General features: G+C 34.9%; 1 protein-coding gene across 1 annotated transcript in view; it reads right to left on the bottom strand.

The window, feature by feature from the left end:
- Positions 1 to 15,060, bottom strand: part of SRFBP1 (serum response factor binding protein 1) — a 60,166-nt gene that overhangs the window by 27,261 nt on the left and 17,845 nt on the right. The window contains exon 4 of the mRNA XM_003259881.4: positions 130 to 201. Within this exon, the coding sequence (XP_003259929.1) occupies positions 130 to 201 (72 nt within the window). The remainder of the gene's footprint in view (positions 1 to 129; positions 202 to 15,060) is intronic.

Below are 15,060 nucleotides of genomic sequence, written 5' to 3'. Positions count from 1 at the left end.
GAGTTCAGTTAGGAAAAGTAATTACAAACTAATAGCATGGCTTCTTGGTAAGTTTTCTCTTCAAGAAAAAAGTAAGCAATATAAATGAGAAACTTTTCATAAGACAAATAGAATCTATTGCAGATATACCTTTTTGCAGATTTTTTCAAAGTTGATATCATCACCAAGAGCAGATTTAGTTACTATATCAGGTTTCAATTCCTGTGAAAGAATAAAACAAATTAATTTTAGTTATGTGTCTATTTTTAAATTATCACTAAGTTCCTTTCCGTATCTTAAGAAACTTAATATTAAATAACATCTTAATTTTGAGAAAAGAATTAATTCCCACCCCAGTAAGATATTATCATGCTACTAAAATAGCCACAGCAAAATGACTTTAAAAGCAAATCCTTCTAAGAAAAACACACAAGGCAAGTAAGAAGCAATATTTTCAAGGAACTCAATACAAACAACTCTAACCTTAGGATTTTATACCCAGTCAAGCAGCTCTTCAAATATCTAATACATAGAAAAACAGTTTTGAATTGCAAGAATTCAGGAAATATTATATATATGTGCCTCTCCTGAGGAATCTTCTAGAAGCCAGCAAGAGATAACTTCGATAAAATAACTGATGTTGAGTACTGTATCTATTTGTAGAGCTATGACTAAAATAAGTGTGGGGGTATAGGAGAAAGAACAGTAGGTAGGCTTTATATGTTTTGATTAAGCAAGAAAAACTACAACTAGAAAAAGTAGAGGAGACGGGGAAAGAATTACCGACTACCATCTAGGTCAGGTAAACAGGAGTTAAAGGATACTGTTCAAAATGAACAGAGTACAAAATAAAAGATTACATAAGAAAATGGAAAAGTATAGGCAATATGAGAGATATAAATACAATGGCATCCACGGAAAGAAAATACAGATTTTTCTAAATACCAAAATAATTTTTTGAAAATCGCAAATAAGACACATTAAAGTGGAGAAATAAACAGTAAATACAACATAGAATATTCAGTAATTACAATATAAAATATGACAGAGTTGAAAGGAAACATCAGGAATGTAATGGAATGTGAATTAGTGTAATGTGCCTATTAGAAGAAAAATATTTTCAAACTGAATCAAAGCAAAACCTAACTCTAGGCTGGGCGCGGTGGCTCACGCTTGTAATCGCAGCACTTTGGGAGGCCTAGGCGGGCGGATCACGAGGTCAGGAGATCAAGACCACGGTGAAATCCCGTCTTTACTAAAAATACAAAAAAAAATAGCCGGGCGTGGTGGCGGGCGCCTGTAGTCCCAGCTACTCGGAGAGGCTGAGGCAGGGGAATGGCATGAACCCGGGAGGCGGAGCTTGCAGTGAGCCGAGATCGCGCCACTGCACTCCAGCCTGGGCGACAGAGCAAGACCCCGTCTCAAAAAAAAAAAAAACCTAACTCTACACTGTATATATATAAGAAAGACTCACAAAGAACAGTTATTTAAAAAGGTTCAAAGATATACCAGGCAAACAGGAAAAATTAGAAAGTAGGTGCTGAGACTGTGTTTCAGACAAAACTGAGGCAAAGAAAACAAAATGAAGACAAAGAAGATAACATTTATGACTACGCGTCAAATAAAATACAACTATTACACAAAGCAGAAACTTCATGAAATAAAGGAAATAGAAATACTATTTATTAGCTCAAGACTCTGACACACAACTTCTAGTCAAGCAAGAACAAAACAGGGAAATAAAATTACAAGATCTTAACAACAATTGTATCTTCTTCTCAAGTACACATGGAATATTGATAAAAATTATCATCTATTAAGTCAAAGAAAGTATAGTAACAGTAAGCTCCATCAAGTAAAATATTATAAGCAACACTCTCCGATCACAATGAAAAAAGTAGAAATGAAAGCAAATCAACTAATCAATAAAGGAAAAATTAAAAAAGGCCCTTCCACCTGGAATTAAAACAATAAATAAATAAAACCACCTCCACTAAACAAGTCTTGAGAGAAGGGGAAAGATAAACAGATATGTCAGAATTTCTAACAATAAGGAAATGCTACATATCAAAATTTATGAAAAGCATTTAAAGTGGTTATTAGCCTTAAAACAACTGTATTGGTAAATAAAAATAATGAAAGTAAGTGAATTAAATTACTCAACTAAAAGTAACCGAAATTACCTCTGTCAATTCTTCATTCAACAAGTGAAAAGTAAGACTCAAATCGTGATTTGTCGAAGGTCCTATAACTGGGTGGTAGAAAGACTGACCTTAACTAGTACCTTTATTAGATCATCATCTTTCTGGCCTACTGCCTCTATGATAAATTCAAAAAATCTCTACCATGTCATTAAATGTTTAAAAGCATTCATGAAAAACTAACACAAAATCAATTTATATTTCATGGTTTGTGATGATGTCATATGACCATTTAAACAAGACCATTGGAATCTTCTAGCTATGAGAAACACAGGTTTTAAAATGAAGCATGTTTATAATGAGCTGAGTGTTATTATAACCCTCTCAGCAGAAAGGAATATATACATATGTTTTTTCATAAATGTGAGGGACTGAGCAACCCAGGCAGGTAATTTTGGCAACTTTTGTGGTCTTTCAGAAATATTACAGGGAGAATGATGTGAAGGTTCAAAATCAACAAAATATATTTAAAAGATATATAGAAAGTGAAGTTGATATGAATTTAATCAGGTTGGGTATATTTAAAGAAATACGTTTGCCGCTAAGGCTGTCAATTTGTTGGACTAATTATTAGCAATACCCAATGTCAAGATTTGCAAGCTAACAAGTTAGCCAAATACAGTATCACAGATGTTGGTAGAAGACACAAGGCTCCTGGGTCAGAGACAAAGGGCAATTTATTACTCATAGAAATAGCGGGAGCCAGAGTACCAAAATTTTTAAAAAGCTCACTCACTGTTTTACTTTTTTTGCCCCAGAAACCCAAAGCCCCAGATACATGGTAGATATTAAACTTGACATTAAAAAATCCATGTAATAAAAACTAAAGGGAGTAGTTTAGGAATATAATACCTCTAAAATGGGCTAATAAGTGGAAAACGTATTATTTGATTGAGAAAGGGAAAAACATTTGTAGCTCTAGTAGTATGAAACACAAACACAAAGCATGATTACAATAACCTCTACTTTTAGAACCTAAGTAGCGATTAATTACACATTGTATGCTAGGCTGAATAGCTCCTGGAAGACGTCCATGAGCCTATGAATATGTTATTTTATATGGCAGAAGGGACTTCGCTGATGTAATTAAGTTAACAATTTTTTAAGATGGGGTTATTATCCAGGTAAGCCAAATGTAATCACAATCTTCCTTACAAGAGGGTAGCAGAAAGGCCAAAGAGAAGGAGATGCAGAGAAAACAAAACAAAAAAAATGGAAGTGTGGGAAATGGTGGAGGTGGAGGGGGGAGATGAGAAAGAGAGAGGGAAGAGAAGATGCTATGCTGCTTGCCTTGAAGATGGAGAAAGACACCATGAGTCAAGGAATGCAGGTGGCCTACAGAAGCTGAAAAGGCAGGAAAAATTCTCCCCTAGAGCCTACAGAGAGAATATGGCCCCACTGAAAGCCTACAGAAATAATACAGTCCTGTTACTGTTAGGACTTCTAACCTTCAGCACTGCACGACAATACATTTGTGTTGTTTTATGCCACTAAATTTGTCATAATTTGATACAGAAGCACTAGGAAACTAATGTATTTTCTATCTCCTATGTCTTCGTATTATAAAATAATTCATTATACCATATTATCCAGACAAACACTATGTGCCATAAATAATGCCAATAATTATTTACCTTAAAACTAAGTAAAATATAGATGCATTTGGATGGCTTAAACTTTTTGTATTATACCATTTATACTTTAGTATTTTGGACCAACTCGTTTATTACCTTAGTTTTAAATACAGCTTTATATGTCATTAAAAGGGAATACTATCTCCTAAAACATGGTTCATATAAAATGTAAAAATTGTGTTTAGCAAATATGGATGGATAGCAAAGCTGTGCTATAACTGGAATTGTCAGGTACTATTTTAAGTAAACAATGAGAAACTAAGACTTTTTTTTAGACAACACAAAAACTGCAATAAATGATATATTATGAAGTTATTCTTATCTTCCTATACTTCTTATTCAGAAGAAATCAGGTACTGACTTTCAGAATAAGGCTCCTTTTGATGTACTATTACAATTGCACAGATAGCACCTTAAATATTAGTGTTCCTACTAAAAGATTAGAGAAAATTTCACACACAGCTTTTCTGAATCCTAAGAGTCTGCTGTGAAGTCTGCTTGGCAAGTTCATGTTAAATTGTCAGGACTTGCAAATTATTTCTCTAACTGCTCTGAAACCTAGATTTACATATATCTTAACTCAAAATATCTATTTTTTAAGGGAGAATTTTAAACAACTTTTTTTTTTATCACTGTAGGACTGAATTTAATAGTGTCAATAATACATTATAATTTGGCCACGAAATTTACTTACGTTTTAAGAACATATAAATTACCTATCAAATTGATTATGGAAGCCAGTCATAGCAAAACTCAGTAGAATCTAGAAGATCAGTAATTAAAACTGGAAGAGACATGTGGAACGGAGATTTGAAGATCTGAAGTAATTCGTTATTTACAAAGAATGCCTGTCATGATGGACAACTTCCCTGGATTTGAAGCTGGGGTCCCTTACCTGACACTACATCAACTCTCTTCATTAGAAATTGCTTTCTACAAGTGCACTGGAAAGCAGGTAAGCCCTAATTTGGCTAAAAAGTAGCAAATTCTGAAAGACAAATGGCATGTAGAGGCTTGGGCACTAAAGAATCATTATAGCTTTCTGGCTAACTATTCAGAAGTGTACATATATTCTAACCAGCTTGTTGGGAACAATTCTGCTTCATGTGAGAACGTGGTCAGGCAATAAGACATGTAGTCAAAAGAAAATGTGTTGAGGACATACATAAAACAAACAACTTATGCTTATAATAACCTGTGTTCTCCATATTCTTGACAGAAAAATGGAACGAAGAGCCTAGAGTGTAAGCTCTTCGAGGGTAAGAATGGTGTCTTATTCACCTTTGACTATGAGACTCAAGCACAATGACACATGTTGAACAGAATTGGACCAGAGTAGAAACATTTTACATGTCTATTTCCTTTTCTCCCCAACTTTTATTTTAGATACAAGGGTACATGTACAGATTTGTTACATGGGAATATTGCGTGATGCTGAGGTTTGGAGTAAAGATCCCGTCATGCTGGTAGTGAGGACAGTACCCCATTGGTAGTTTTTTAAGCCAGACTTCTCCCCACTCCACCCTCTAGTAGTCCACGGTGTCTGCTGTTCCCATATTTAAGTCCGTACGTACTCAATGATTAGCTCCTACTTGTAAGTGAGAACATGCAGTATTTGCTTTTCTCTTCCTCTGTTAATTTGCTTTAGAATATAGCCTGCAGCTCCATCCATGTTGCTGCAAACAACACGATTTCATTCCTTTTTTATGGCTGCACAGTATTCCATAGTATATATGGACCACATTTTCTTTATTCAATCTACCATTGGTGGACACCTGCACTGATTCCACGTCTTTGCTATTGTAAATAGTGCAGCCATGAACATAGACATCCATGTGTCTTTGGTAGAATGACTTACTTTTTTTTGGGTATATACCCAGTAGTGGTATTCCTGGGTTGAATGGTAGCTCCGTTTTAACTCTATTTCTCAGTGAGAGAAAAAAAGAATCAGTAAAGTCTCTTATTAGCAAAAAATTCAAATCAAAGATTTGCCAAAAAATTTTCAGTTGCCAATCTAGGCTTTTTCTTTAGAGAAACAAAGTTAAAGAGAACAAATACTGGGAAAAAAAATCCGCCAAGAGGACTACTAGAGTGTTGAAAAGAAGGTACTTACTGCTCATAAATTACTCTGTTTTACTTATAATGGGAGAAGGTAAAGCACTACTTAAAGACTCACTGAAATATACAGATTTATAATTGTAAATGGCTGAGAAACTACATTAGGTATTAAGCCAGGCAGGTGCCAGATACAACCTTGTTCTTTCTGAGGAAAGGTTTCATGCCAAATGGAAAACTAAGATCCATTTCTAGACCCAGTAATAGACATTTTAGACAGGAGTTATATACCTATTCCGAGGACATTTTATATGTATTCAGTGTTTAAAGATTACTTAGTCCCTCATGCACCACACTTAATCGTGGTTAATATCACTTAAAATTGTGAAAGAAACTAGTTTGTGCTTATATGATACTGTTACACCATGTTCTTCCTAGTGTATATTGTTAATGCTAAGTAAAATGATTAACCAGACAGCAACACTTAGCTTTCCTTCATCTAAAACTAATTCCAGGCAGGGCGTGGAGGCTCACACCTGTAATCCCAGCACTTTGGGAGGCTGAGGTGGGCGGGATCAGGAGGTCAGGAGATCAAGACCATCCTGGACAACATGGTGAAACCCCGTCTCTACTAAAAAAAATACCAAAATTAGCTGGGTGTAGTGGCGCGTGCCTGTAATCCCAGCTACTCAGGAGGCTGAGGCAGGAGAATCATTTGAACCTGGGAGGTGGAGGCTGCAGTGAGCCGAGATCGTGCCACTGCACTCCAGCCTGGCAATAGAGCTAGACTCCGTCTCAAACAAACAAACAAATTCCAATGTCTTTTTTTTTTTCAGATAAATGTAGTTCTCTTGAATTTAGATTTTTCTCTAAATTGAATATAACTGCAAATACTCTAAATATTCTGCAATTTTGAATGCAGAATATAATGCATTTTTCCACATAGTAATATGCAAATTTTATGGAAAAGTTATACATTATGAACTTAGGAGAAAAAAAATATCTAGATACATTTCAATTTGGAAAAAGAAAATTTAGGTTGCTCAACTCTGTACATACTTGAGAAAGGCCTGTCATCAGGACTGGCCCTTGGCCAGCTCCTAGGAGATGACCTCTGAGCCTGTGGGCCACAAGGTACCAATTTGATCAGGGAGTTTATGTTAACAATGTGATTTATGGTGAATGTGTTTTCACTTTGGGTGGCTTCAGTCTGAATAGCTGAGGTCAGCCATGCAGGCAATTCATGCTTACGTGACTAACAGCCAACAAAAACCCTCAACACCTAGGCTCACGACACCTAGGCTCAGGTGCGTTTTCCTGGTTGACAACACTTTGAACATGTTGTTACATTATGATGGGAATGTGGCCACTGAGAGATGCCACCTAGAATTATGCCTATTTTTTCCTGGACTTCACCCATGTGCCTCTTCCTTTTGCTGATTTTAATCTGTATCCTTGAAGAGTAATAAACTTTTTGTGAGTATAACAGCCTTTTATGAGTCCTGTGAATCTCTCTAGAGAATCATCAAGACTCAGAGTGGTCTTGGGGACTTCTGACCCACTCATTTTATAGAAGAGGAAATCATGACCCAAGGAACTTTAAGAAACTCATTCAAAGAATCAACCCAGGGCTAGGACTAGAATCCCCGTATTCTGCTTTGTGGCTATATTCTGTTGTCAGTGACGATCAATTAAAAATTGTTTGAATTCCTTCCTAATTATGTTAAACTAATATTATTCATGATTTCAAAATTAAAGACGTCATCCCCTAATAACCAGATCCATCAGAATTATTCCAGTTCTCTTATTCCACACAGTGCTAGATGCCACTTTTTGCTTTTACACAAAAAAATTAAGTCAAAATTAGGTAATCTCAATTTTGGTTATTTGGCTACAACCTTGTCTTTCTTCTTTCCAGGGACTTTATTTGAAAAATCTAATATAGTGACTCATAACTGTATAAGCAGTGTAGTGTTGCCTCTGGTTAAGTAGGGAAAGTAAACATTTGTAACCAAACTATTCTGTATTGTGCTGTGGGAAAGGAGATTGGGTAAATACAAAAAGCAACTTGGAGGCAATAACCATGTTGACATTTTTAATTTCAAGAGAATCTTATCAGAGTCAGGCTTTTAACTTAATAAAATATAAAACACATTTGTATTTTCCAAAGTGTGATCAAAATTGTAGTAGTATATTTAGGCTATAAGGGATTATTCCCCAATTAAAAAAATTAGAAGGTGCCAAGAAAAGTCTGGGTTCTAGATTTTTGGTCTATTTGAAAATGAGTCATTTCTCTGAAATAAAGAATCTGGAATAACTTGTGAGAGTGAGAGACATCAAAATCTCCATACTTTTCTATAGCTGAGAATTTCATTATGATTACCTTTCAGTGACAACAAAAACTTTATTTCCTAAATACTGTTCTGCTTTTTAAATACAGTTCTAGATGAAACTTCAATAAAGTTATACTCTATCATTATATCGCCAATAGATTTTTTTTCCAAATAAAATATTGTATCCTCTTCCTACACCTATTCCTGTGTTCTGTATAGAAACCAATTGCATCTCAATCCTCTGCTGCTAGGATTAGACAGCTCAGAGTCACGTGATACTGGGAGTCCCTTCACTGTGCTTCTGTTATGCTCCTATCACCCTTTCTGCTTTCTCTTTGGTACTGTCAGTTGTATCTGTTCCCTCCATTGTATTACCATTATCCTACTCCTAGGTTCAAGACTTCTTTATGGATTGTGTGGATTATAATAGCCTAATTGGTTTTTCAGAGTTGAGGATGAGTAACTCCAAGGCCCATTATATCACCATCCGGAATACAGAATGAAGTCAAACTTTCAGTTTGGTATTTAAATCCTTTCAGTACTTGGCCTCAATGCATCCTTCTGCTCTAACTGCTCTAATTTTATAACGCACTTCCATGTTGAACATTCAGTTCTACATAGAATCACCTGAAGAAATTTCTACCTCAATATCTTTGTAATATGTTTGCTTTTTAAAATTTTGTCTTTAGAATGCCTTCTAATTGGCTACCTAACTTTCTCACTCCCTTCCCTTCCAGTCAAAAACTATCCATGTTTCGGATTTTGGTTTTTAAATACCACTAATAATGAAGCAGGACTTCTTAGAGAAATGGCTGATTACAGATATGAGGCAGAAAAAGTATAAACCCTGTGATAATTTCTTATGCCAGAAAAGGACAAATGGGATTCAAATTAGGGTCTCAAACAAGCTATGTAGGCTGGCTTAAAGGGGCTACCACTGGCTAAATTTGGGTGTCAAAAAGAATACTGACAGCAATGAATCACAACCACATTGATCATATATTTGTTGTTCAGACTAGGGCCCATTTGAGAATAAAATAAGGCACTATTAATAAACATGCTGGGCCACATGGTGAATGAATACCAGGAAAATCCCAGGGAAATTTGGTTATATGATCACCCTAATTATAACACTTGTCAACACTTGCCACCTCCAAATACTCTTTATTTTCTCTCCAACTGACTTCATTAGCTTTTGTCCCAATTACATCAATCCCATTATTTTAAGCCCGTGATGATCTCCGCGCTGCTAAATCTAATGAATAAGTCTCAGTACTCCTCTTACTCAACGTATCAGCAGCATTGTGCCCTTCTTGGCCTATCAATTTTTGTTAAGTTAATTCTTCCTTTCTTCTTGATACTCTATCTTCATTTGACTTACGTCGGACCCATATTCTTGGTTATTTTTTCTTTGTCTCCTTTGCCAGTTCTTTCTCTTCTCTCTAACTTAAGAATGGAAGAGGACTCTGTCCTTGGTACTCTTCCTTTTACCATTATCTAATAATACCTCACTGATTTCATCCAGTTTCATTATTTTAAATATCATATATATGTGAACATCTCCCCAAAATCTCCATCTGTAGCCAAGATAATTTCTCTGAACTCCTGACTTACATATCCAAGTATCTACTTCACATCATTATTCCTAATCCTTCCCACTCTGCTCTATTTCTTCCACAGTATATAATCTACTAACATGATATACAATTAACTTAAATTTATTATGTTGTCTACCCTAATCCCCCAACCGCCCACAAAAATAAATTACAAAAGATCAGGAACCTTTGTCTACTCTTCTCAGGTATATCATAAGTGTCTAGAAAAGTACACGGCATTTGGTAAATGCTCGATAAGTGCTTGTTGAAAGAATGGATACTGAAGTTATTTTTACTTGTTAGGTATCATAAATATCTCAATTATCGCAGTATTAGATATAACATAAACCAGACATGTCAGTAAACACTGCCCCTGTACAGGAACCATGGCAAACAGTGTATTTAATAACTATGTCTTTCATTCAAGTTTATTATTTTCTATTACCTAGATTAAAAAAACACACCAGTTAATCTCTCTTCATCATGTTGAAATCTGAGTTTAAATCACTATCTTCCTTTACACAGACTTCATGAATAGAAACTAATAAAATAATCTAAAAGCTTTGTATTTCTTGATTCTACACATACTTCCTTTACAATGTAAAAAAGAAAAAAAAAAAAACAAAAACAAAACCCAATACCAAGACAAAACAAGGAAGCAATACAAATTAAAGTTTTTCACCCTATAATTTGTAAAGTTTCACTCAACTTTTAAGACTCACCGTTACAGAAAGACTTCCTTGAATCCTCAAGCACTGAGTGCTAAGTGTCCCTCCTCCAATGTGTCTATCAGTGTCTTTCAATACATCACAGTGAAGCTCTCTCCATTTTTCTCATTAGACTTTAAGCTTCTCAAAGGCAGGCACCATATTAATTTCTGTATTTTGATAAACTAGCCAAACATGGCGCACACAAAGTATAGACATGTATTTTTGTTGAGCCAACATCAAGTGTTTTGGTAATGAGGATGGTTCTGAGATGACATTATAAATAAGTATTTGAACTTTTCTGGCAAAGTACCAGACTAAAAAATTTTTGAATCCTACAGTGCTAACTGAAATAAAGACAGCTACTTTAGCTTCTGGTCTAAAGTCACAATGCAATCTGGACAATGATAATGGATTGTGTGGTACAGCTGATCTGGAAAATATCTCTGTTCTGGATCCCTCTGTCATTATTAGTTTTATCGTAACTTTTCAAAATCGTGTTGAAAGCAATGGTCATCTTAAATAACATTTCATTTATGCCACTTACATGGATTAAAAGACTATAGAAATTCAAATTCTTAAAAAATAAAGTGTAGTATGGCTAGGAATGTTGATGTTGTATATGTTATTTACTCACCACAGCAAATAAGTGAAACAAAAATTATATACTGCTATAACCTCTTAAAAATCTATTTACAGATGTGCCCATTTATATTTAAAACATGTCACGGAAATTTCACAGAAAGCCTTCTATGTGCAGAACACTGCGTAAAAAGGCAATCCAAACAGAGTTTCATGTTTGAAATAACATGCCAATAACCTGTCATAGTAACAAAAAGAAAGTTGTGTTAATAATAGATTTCTAAAAACTAATCACCTAAGTACCGTACGTATGAAGATGAAGTAAGCAGGGTAATTTGAAGTAAGTGGGGTAATTTCTGTCTAGCGCAGTTGGTGGGAACAATAAAAATATAACCAAATTACTAGAGGAGCTTTCTCCAATCACACAAAACTCCCATCCATTATGACATATGCCCTAAGGCACGAAGCCTTATGCATACATCCTCCATCCTTTCCAATAAAATCACTACTTTAGAGGTTGGTGAAAGCTGTGAAAATGATGCATTCTGATTTTGCAGAAGTATGTGTGATGTGGTGGAAAATCCTGCCTTGTTATCAGACAGAACTGTAGAAACTTAAAAAATAAGAATGAACAATGTATAGGGAATATAATGTTGACTGTAGTATTAGATAGAAATGAGGTTAATACAGTTGTGCACGATGACAGGGGTCAACTGATGAAAATGCTTTTAATACTCATGAGAAATTAGATCCCATATGGCAGACAACAGGAAGCTAATTTTAGGGTCTTGAACAGGAGAACAGTATAATAAAACAAAGTAAGTTTACTACTAAGAAATTTTACTAATGTCAGGTTTTTGCTGGCAGCCAGTTAAAGAATTACTAAATGTCTACAAATAGTACTGTCTCACTTTAGTTCCAAGTTGAATTTCATGTCAAAAGTTGAATCTTCATATTCTAAAAATTAAGCTGAATGCATTTTTCACCTATAAATTATTTTCATCAATATATAAAAATAATTGTTTCAGTGAACAAAAGCTTAAAAAACTTGTATAATTCAATTGTACAATGATCTGTATCTTATCAAAAATAGTAATTAAACATAAGCATTACCAAATAAAGCAGTCAAATGAAGCTCCAAAAACTTCTGTTTTACCATACAGTCCTATCTCTCACAGTGAAATACTTTTTAGAAAATAAGGCAAAATAGCTTGTTTAATGTAAGTGATTAAACATGATCACATTTTTTACACCAAATAAAAACATCAAAATTGTTCCTGGCATATAAAATTACTCACTTCTGTCAGATACAAAGAGGTAGACAGAGAAAATGACACCCAGCAATTACATAAGCCTGAAGATTCTACATAGAACACTTCCATATTCTAAGAAATAAATCAAACAGACAGACTTTTTCATTCTGGATCTTCTCTTCTAACAAAATAGATGGCTTTGTGAAGAAAAGCTTTTTGTTTGAAAATAATTTGTCTCCATTTAACCCCAAATTGAGGTGATATCAAGTTGAAAAAAAAACAAAAAGAACATCCCATTTTGTAAGACCAGTTACTTACTGATCTTATTGCTGCTTTTCTCTAGGGCCCTTTGTCTCCTATTATGTGTTTCCAACAAAATATGTTGTAATATTTAACTCTTTTTTCAAGCACCATATTATTTCAGACTAGAATTATGATAGTAGTATTGGTTGTCCAAAAGTTTTGAATTAATAATTTAAAAGTGCTTTGGATACTTTCACAGTTATTAGGAAATGTTTGGCTAAGGTTTAGGTTCAAATTTCCAGAATTACAAAACAAAAAAATCTAATCAAAACAAAACAAAAATAAATGGGAAACATTAAAAAAAAAAAGCCATGTTATACTGCTTTCTCCCTTCATACTGCTGAATCTTGTTTATACACTCAGTAGCCTCTGAAGTAGGCTTATCTAGGTGAGAATTCCAGAATCGGTTCCTTAGAATCAGTTCCTTATTTAAAACTTAGATGTATACTATGACTCAGTAAACAGTAATAGCATTTTCATCTCTTTTGTCAACAAAGGCCTGCAACTTGCTCTTTGTCAAAGGTGTTGAAGGAAGAGTAAGTGTTTGTTCAGGTGGGAGAGATGTGCTATTTTTAAAAACTCTGATGTAGGCAAGGGGGCATGAAACTGCTAAGTTTGGGATTCAGTTTAGCTGGTAAAAAAAAAAAAAAGGTACAGGGTAAGTGGAAGATACAGAAGCAACAGAGAGGTAGCTATAGTACAGATCACAAAGGGTCTTGTATATCATTCAGGGAAGAAGTCCCATTAGATAGGCATTTTAGAAAGGTCACTGGTTAGAGTGCAGGACATGATTTGAAGGCCAGACCAGAGGCAGGAAGTCTATTATGATTTGAATGTGTTTTTAAACGTGCTCATTTTAAAAACACCTAATTCATCATTCCCTTCTTGAAAGAGTTTCTTCACAAAGTTTCCTAGATACTCTTGGTTCTTTTCCTCCTTCACTGGCTACATTTTTCAGTCTCTTTTACTTATTCTTCTTCATCTTCCTAAAATCAAAATTTTAGTGTCTTGAGGCCCTCAGAACAAGATAACATGATTAATCATCCCCATTCCCCCAACCCTGAAAACAACCATAACACCTGGACATACTACCAAAAAGCCCTATCTGAAGACATTAGAGAGTAAATGGAAACAGACAGACTCTGATGGAGGGTCCACCAAGCTTACTTGGAGGAAAGAAGATGGAAAGCTATACAGCACAAGTAGTTATCATTTCTCCAAGGTTTAGCCTAAGGCCAACTGCAATCGGCATGGTTTAGAAACAGTGGCAGAGCTACCCCTGAAAAAATGAATCCAGGATACTTTATCTGCTGAGACAGCAGGGTAAGCCCAGAAGGGAGAGAGAAGAAATCTCTAAACATCTTAAGTGTTCAGACAAGTAGCAGATTCAAAGCATCTTGCTGAAAGACAAAAGATCTAAACTGAGACTGGAACTGCTAAGAAACATAGTTTAAAGTTAAAACCTAGCCAAGAAAATTCATTCAAACAACCACTTATTTGAGAAAAATGACCAAATCCAGGATCTCTGCAACTTTATAATGTCCAGGGTACAGTCCAAAATTACCCAGCATATGAACAGGAAAGGAAACAGAACATTTTTCTTCTCCGTAAGCAAAAATGGCTATTATCAATATCCTTGATGGTGTTCAAAAAAATTGCTCTCAAAAAATGAAAATATTATCAGAGAAATAAATTATTGCAGCAGAGAAACAGAAACAATAAAAATGTTTTAACGGATGTAGCCATAGAACATAATCGCTGGGTGAAAGACTACAGGATATTCACATAGTCTCACAGTATCATTTCACAGATTACTCAGTAACAGCAAACAGAAAAGATACCTTTACAATGGAGAAATCTGGCATGTGGCACTTAAATCAAGTGCCAGAACTCGGCACTTAAAACAAGTGCCAGAACTCAGCACTGATAGTAAAGGTACAAACATGGATGTGATACAATGCACTATTATTATATTGTAGTATTACAATTTTCTATAGGTTTGAAGTGTTTTCCAAAAAGTTGGAAGGAAAAGTATAAATACAGTATTATTAGAGATTATGAAACACAAAAGAAAGGCCAAAAGGAAGATTATTACACATCAGGGAGGGAAGAATTAAAGTAGCTATCTTGGGATCTATTCACTTCCTTTACCAGGAGGAAACTCTAGCAAAGGGAGGTGATGCAGTTTAGTTTTCGTGATAACATGCTGGTAAGCAGTCTCTCTGGTAGATAGGATAATGAGTTTTGTTAGGAGGAGGGTCCTTATCTGAAGAATGCTCTCAGTAGGCTGTCCCTTGTTAAGGATGCTTACAATAAACAAACCCAGAATTTATGGGTTTATGAAGCCTGGCACACTGGAAAATATCATGTAAGCTATATAACCTTAGGATATTACACGGAGAAGCTTCAAAATGTAAA

Source organism: Nomascus leucogenys, chromosome 2 (genome assembly GCF_006542625.1).
Source record: "Nomascus leucogenys isolate Asia chromosome 2, Asia_NLE_v1, whole genome shotgun sequence".
Classification (NCBI taxonomy): domain Eukaryota; kingdom Metazoa; phylum Chordata; class Mammalia; order Primates; family Hylobatidae; genus Nomascus; species Nomascus leucogenys.
The sequence above is the reverse complement of the archived record's forward strand: the minus strand, read 5'-3'. Positions and strand labels throughout refer to the sequence as shown.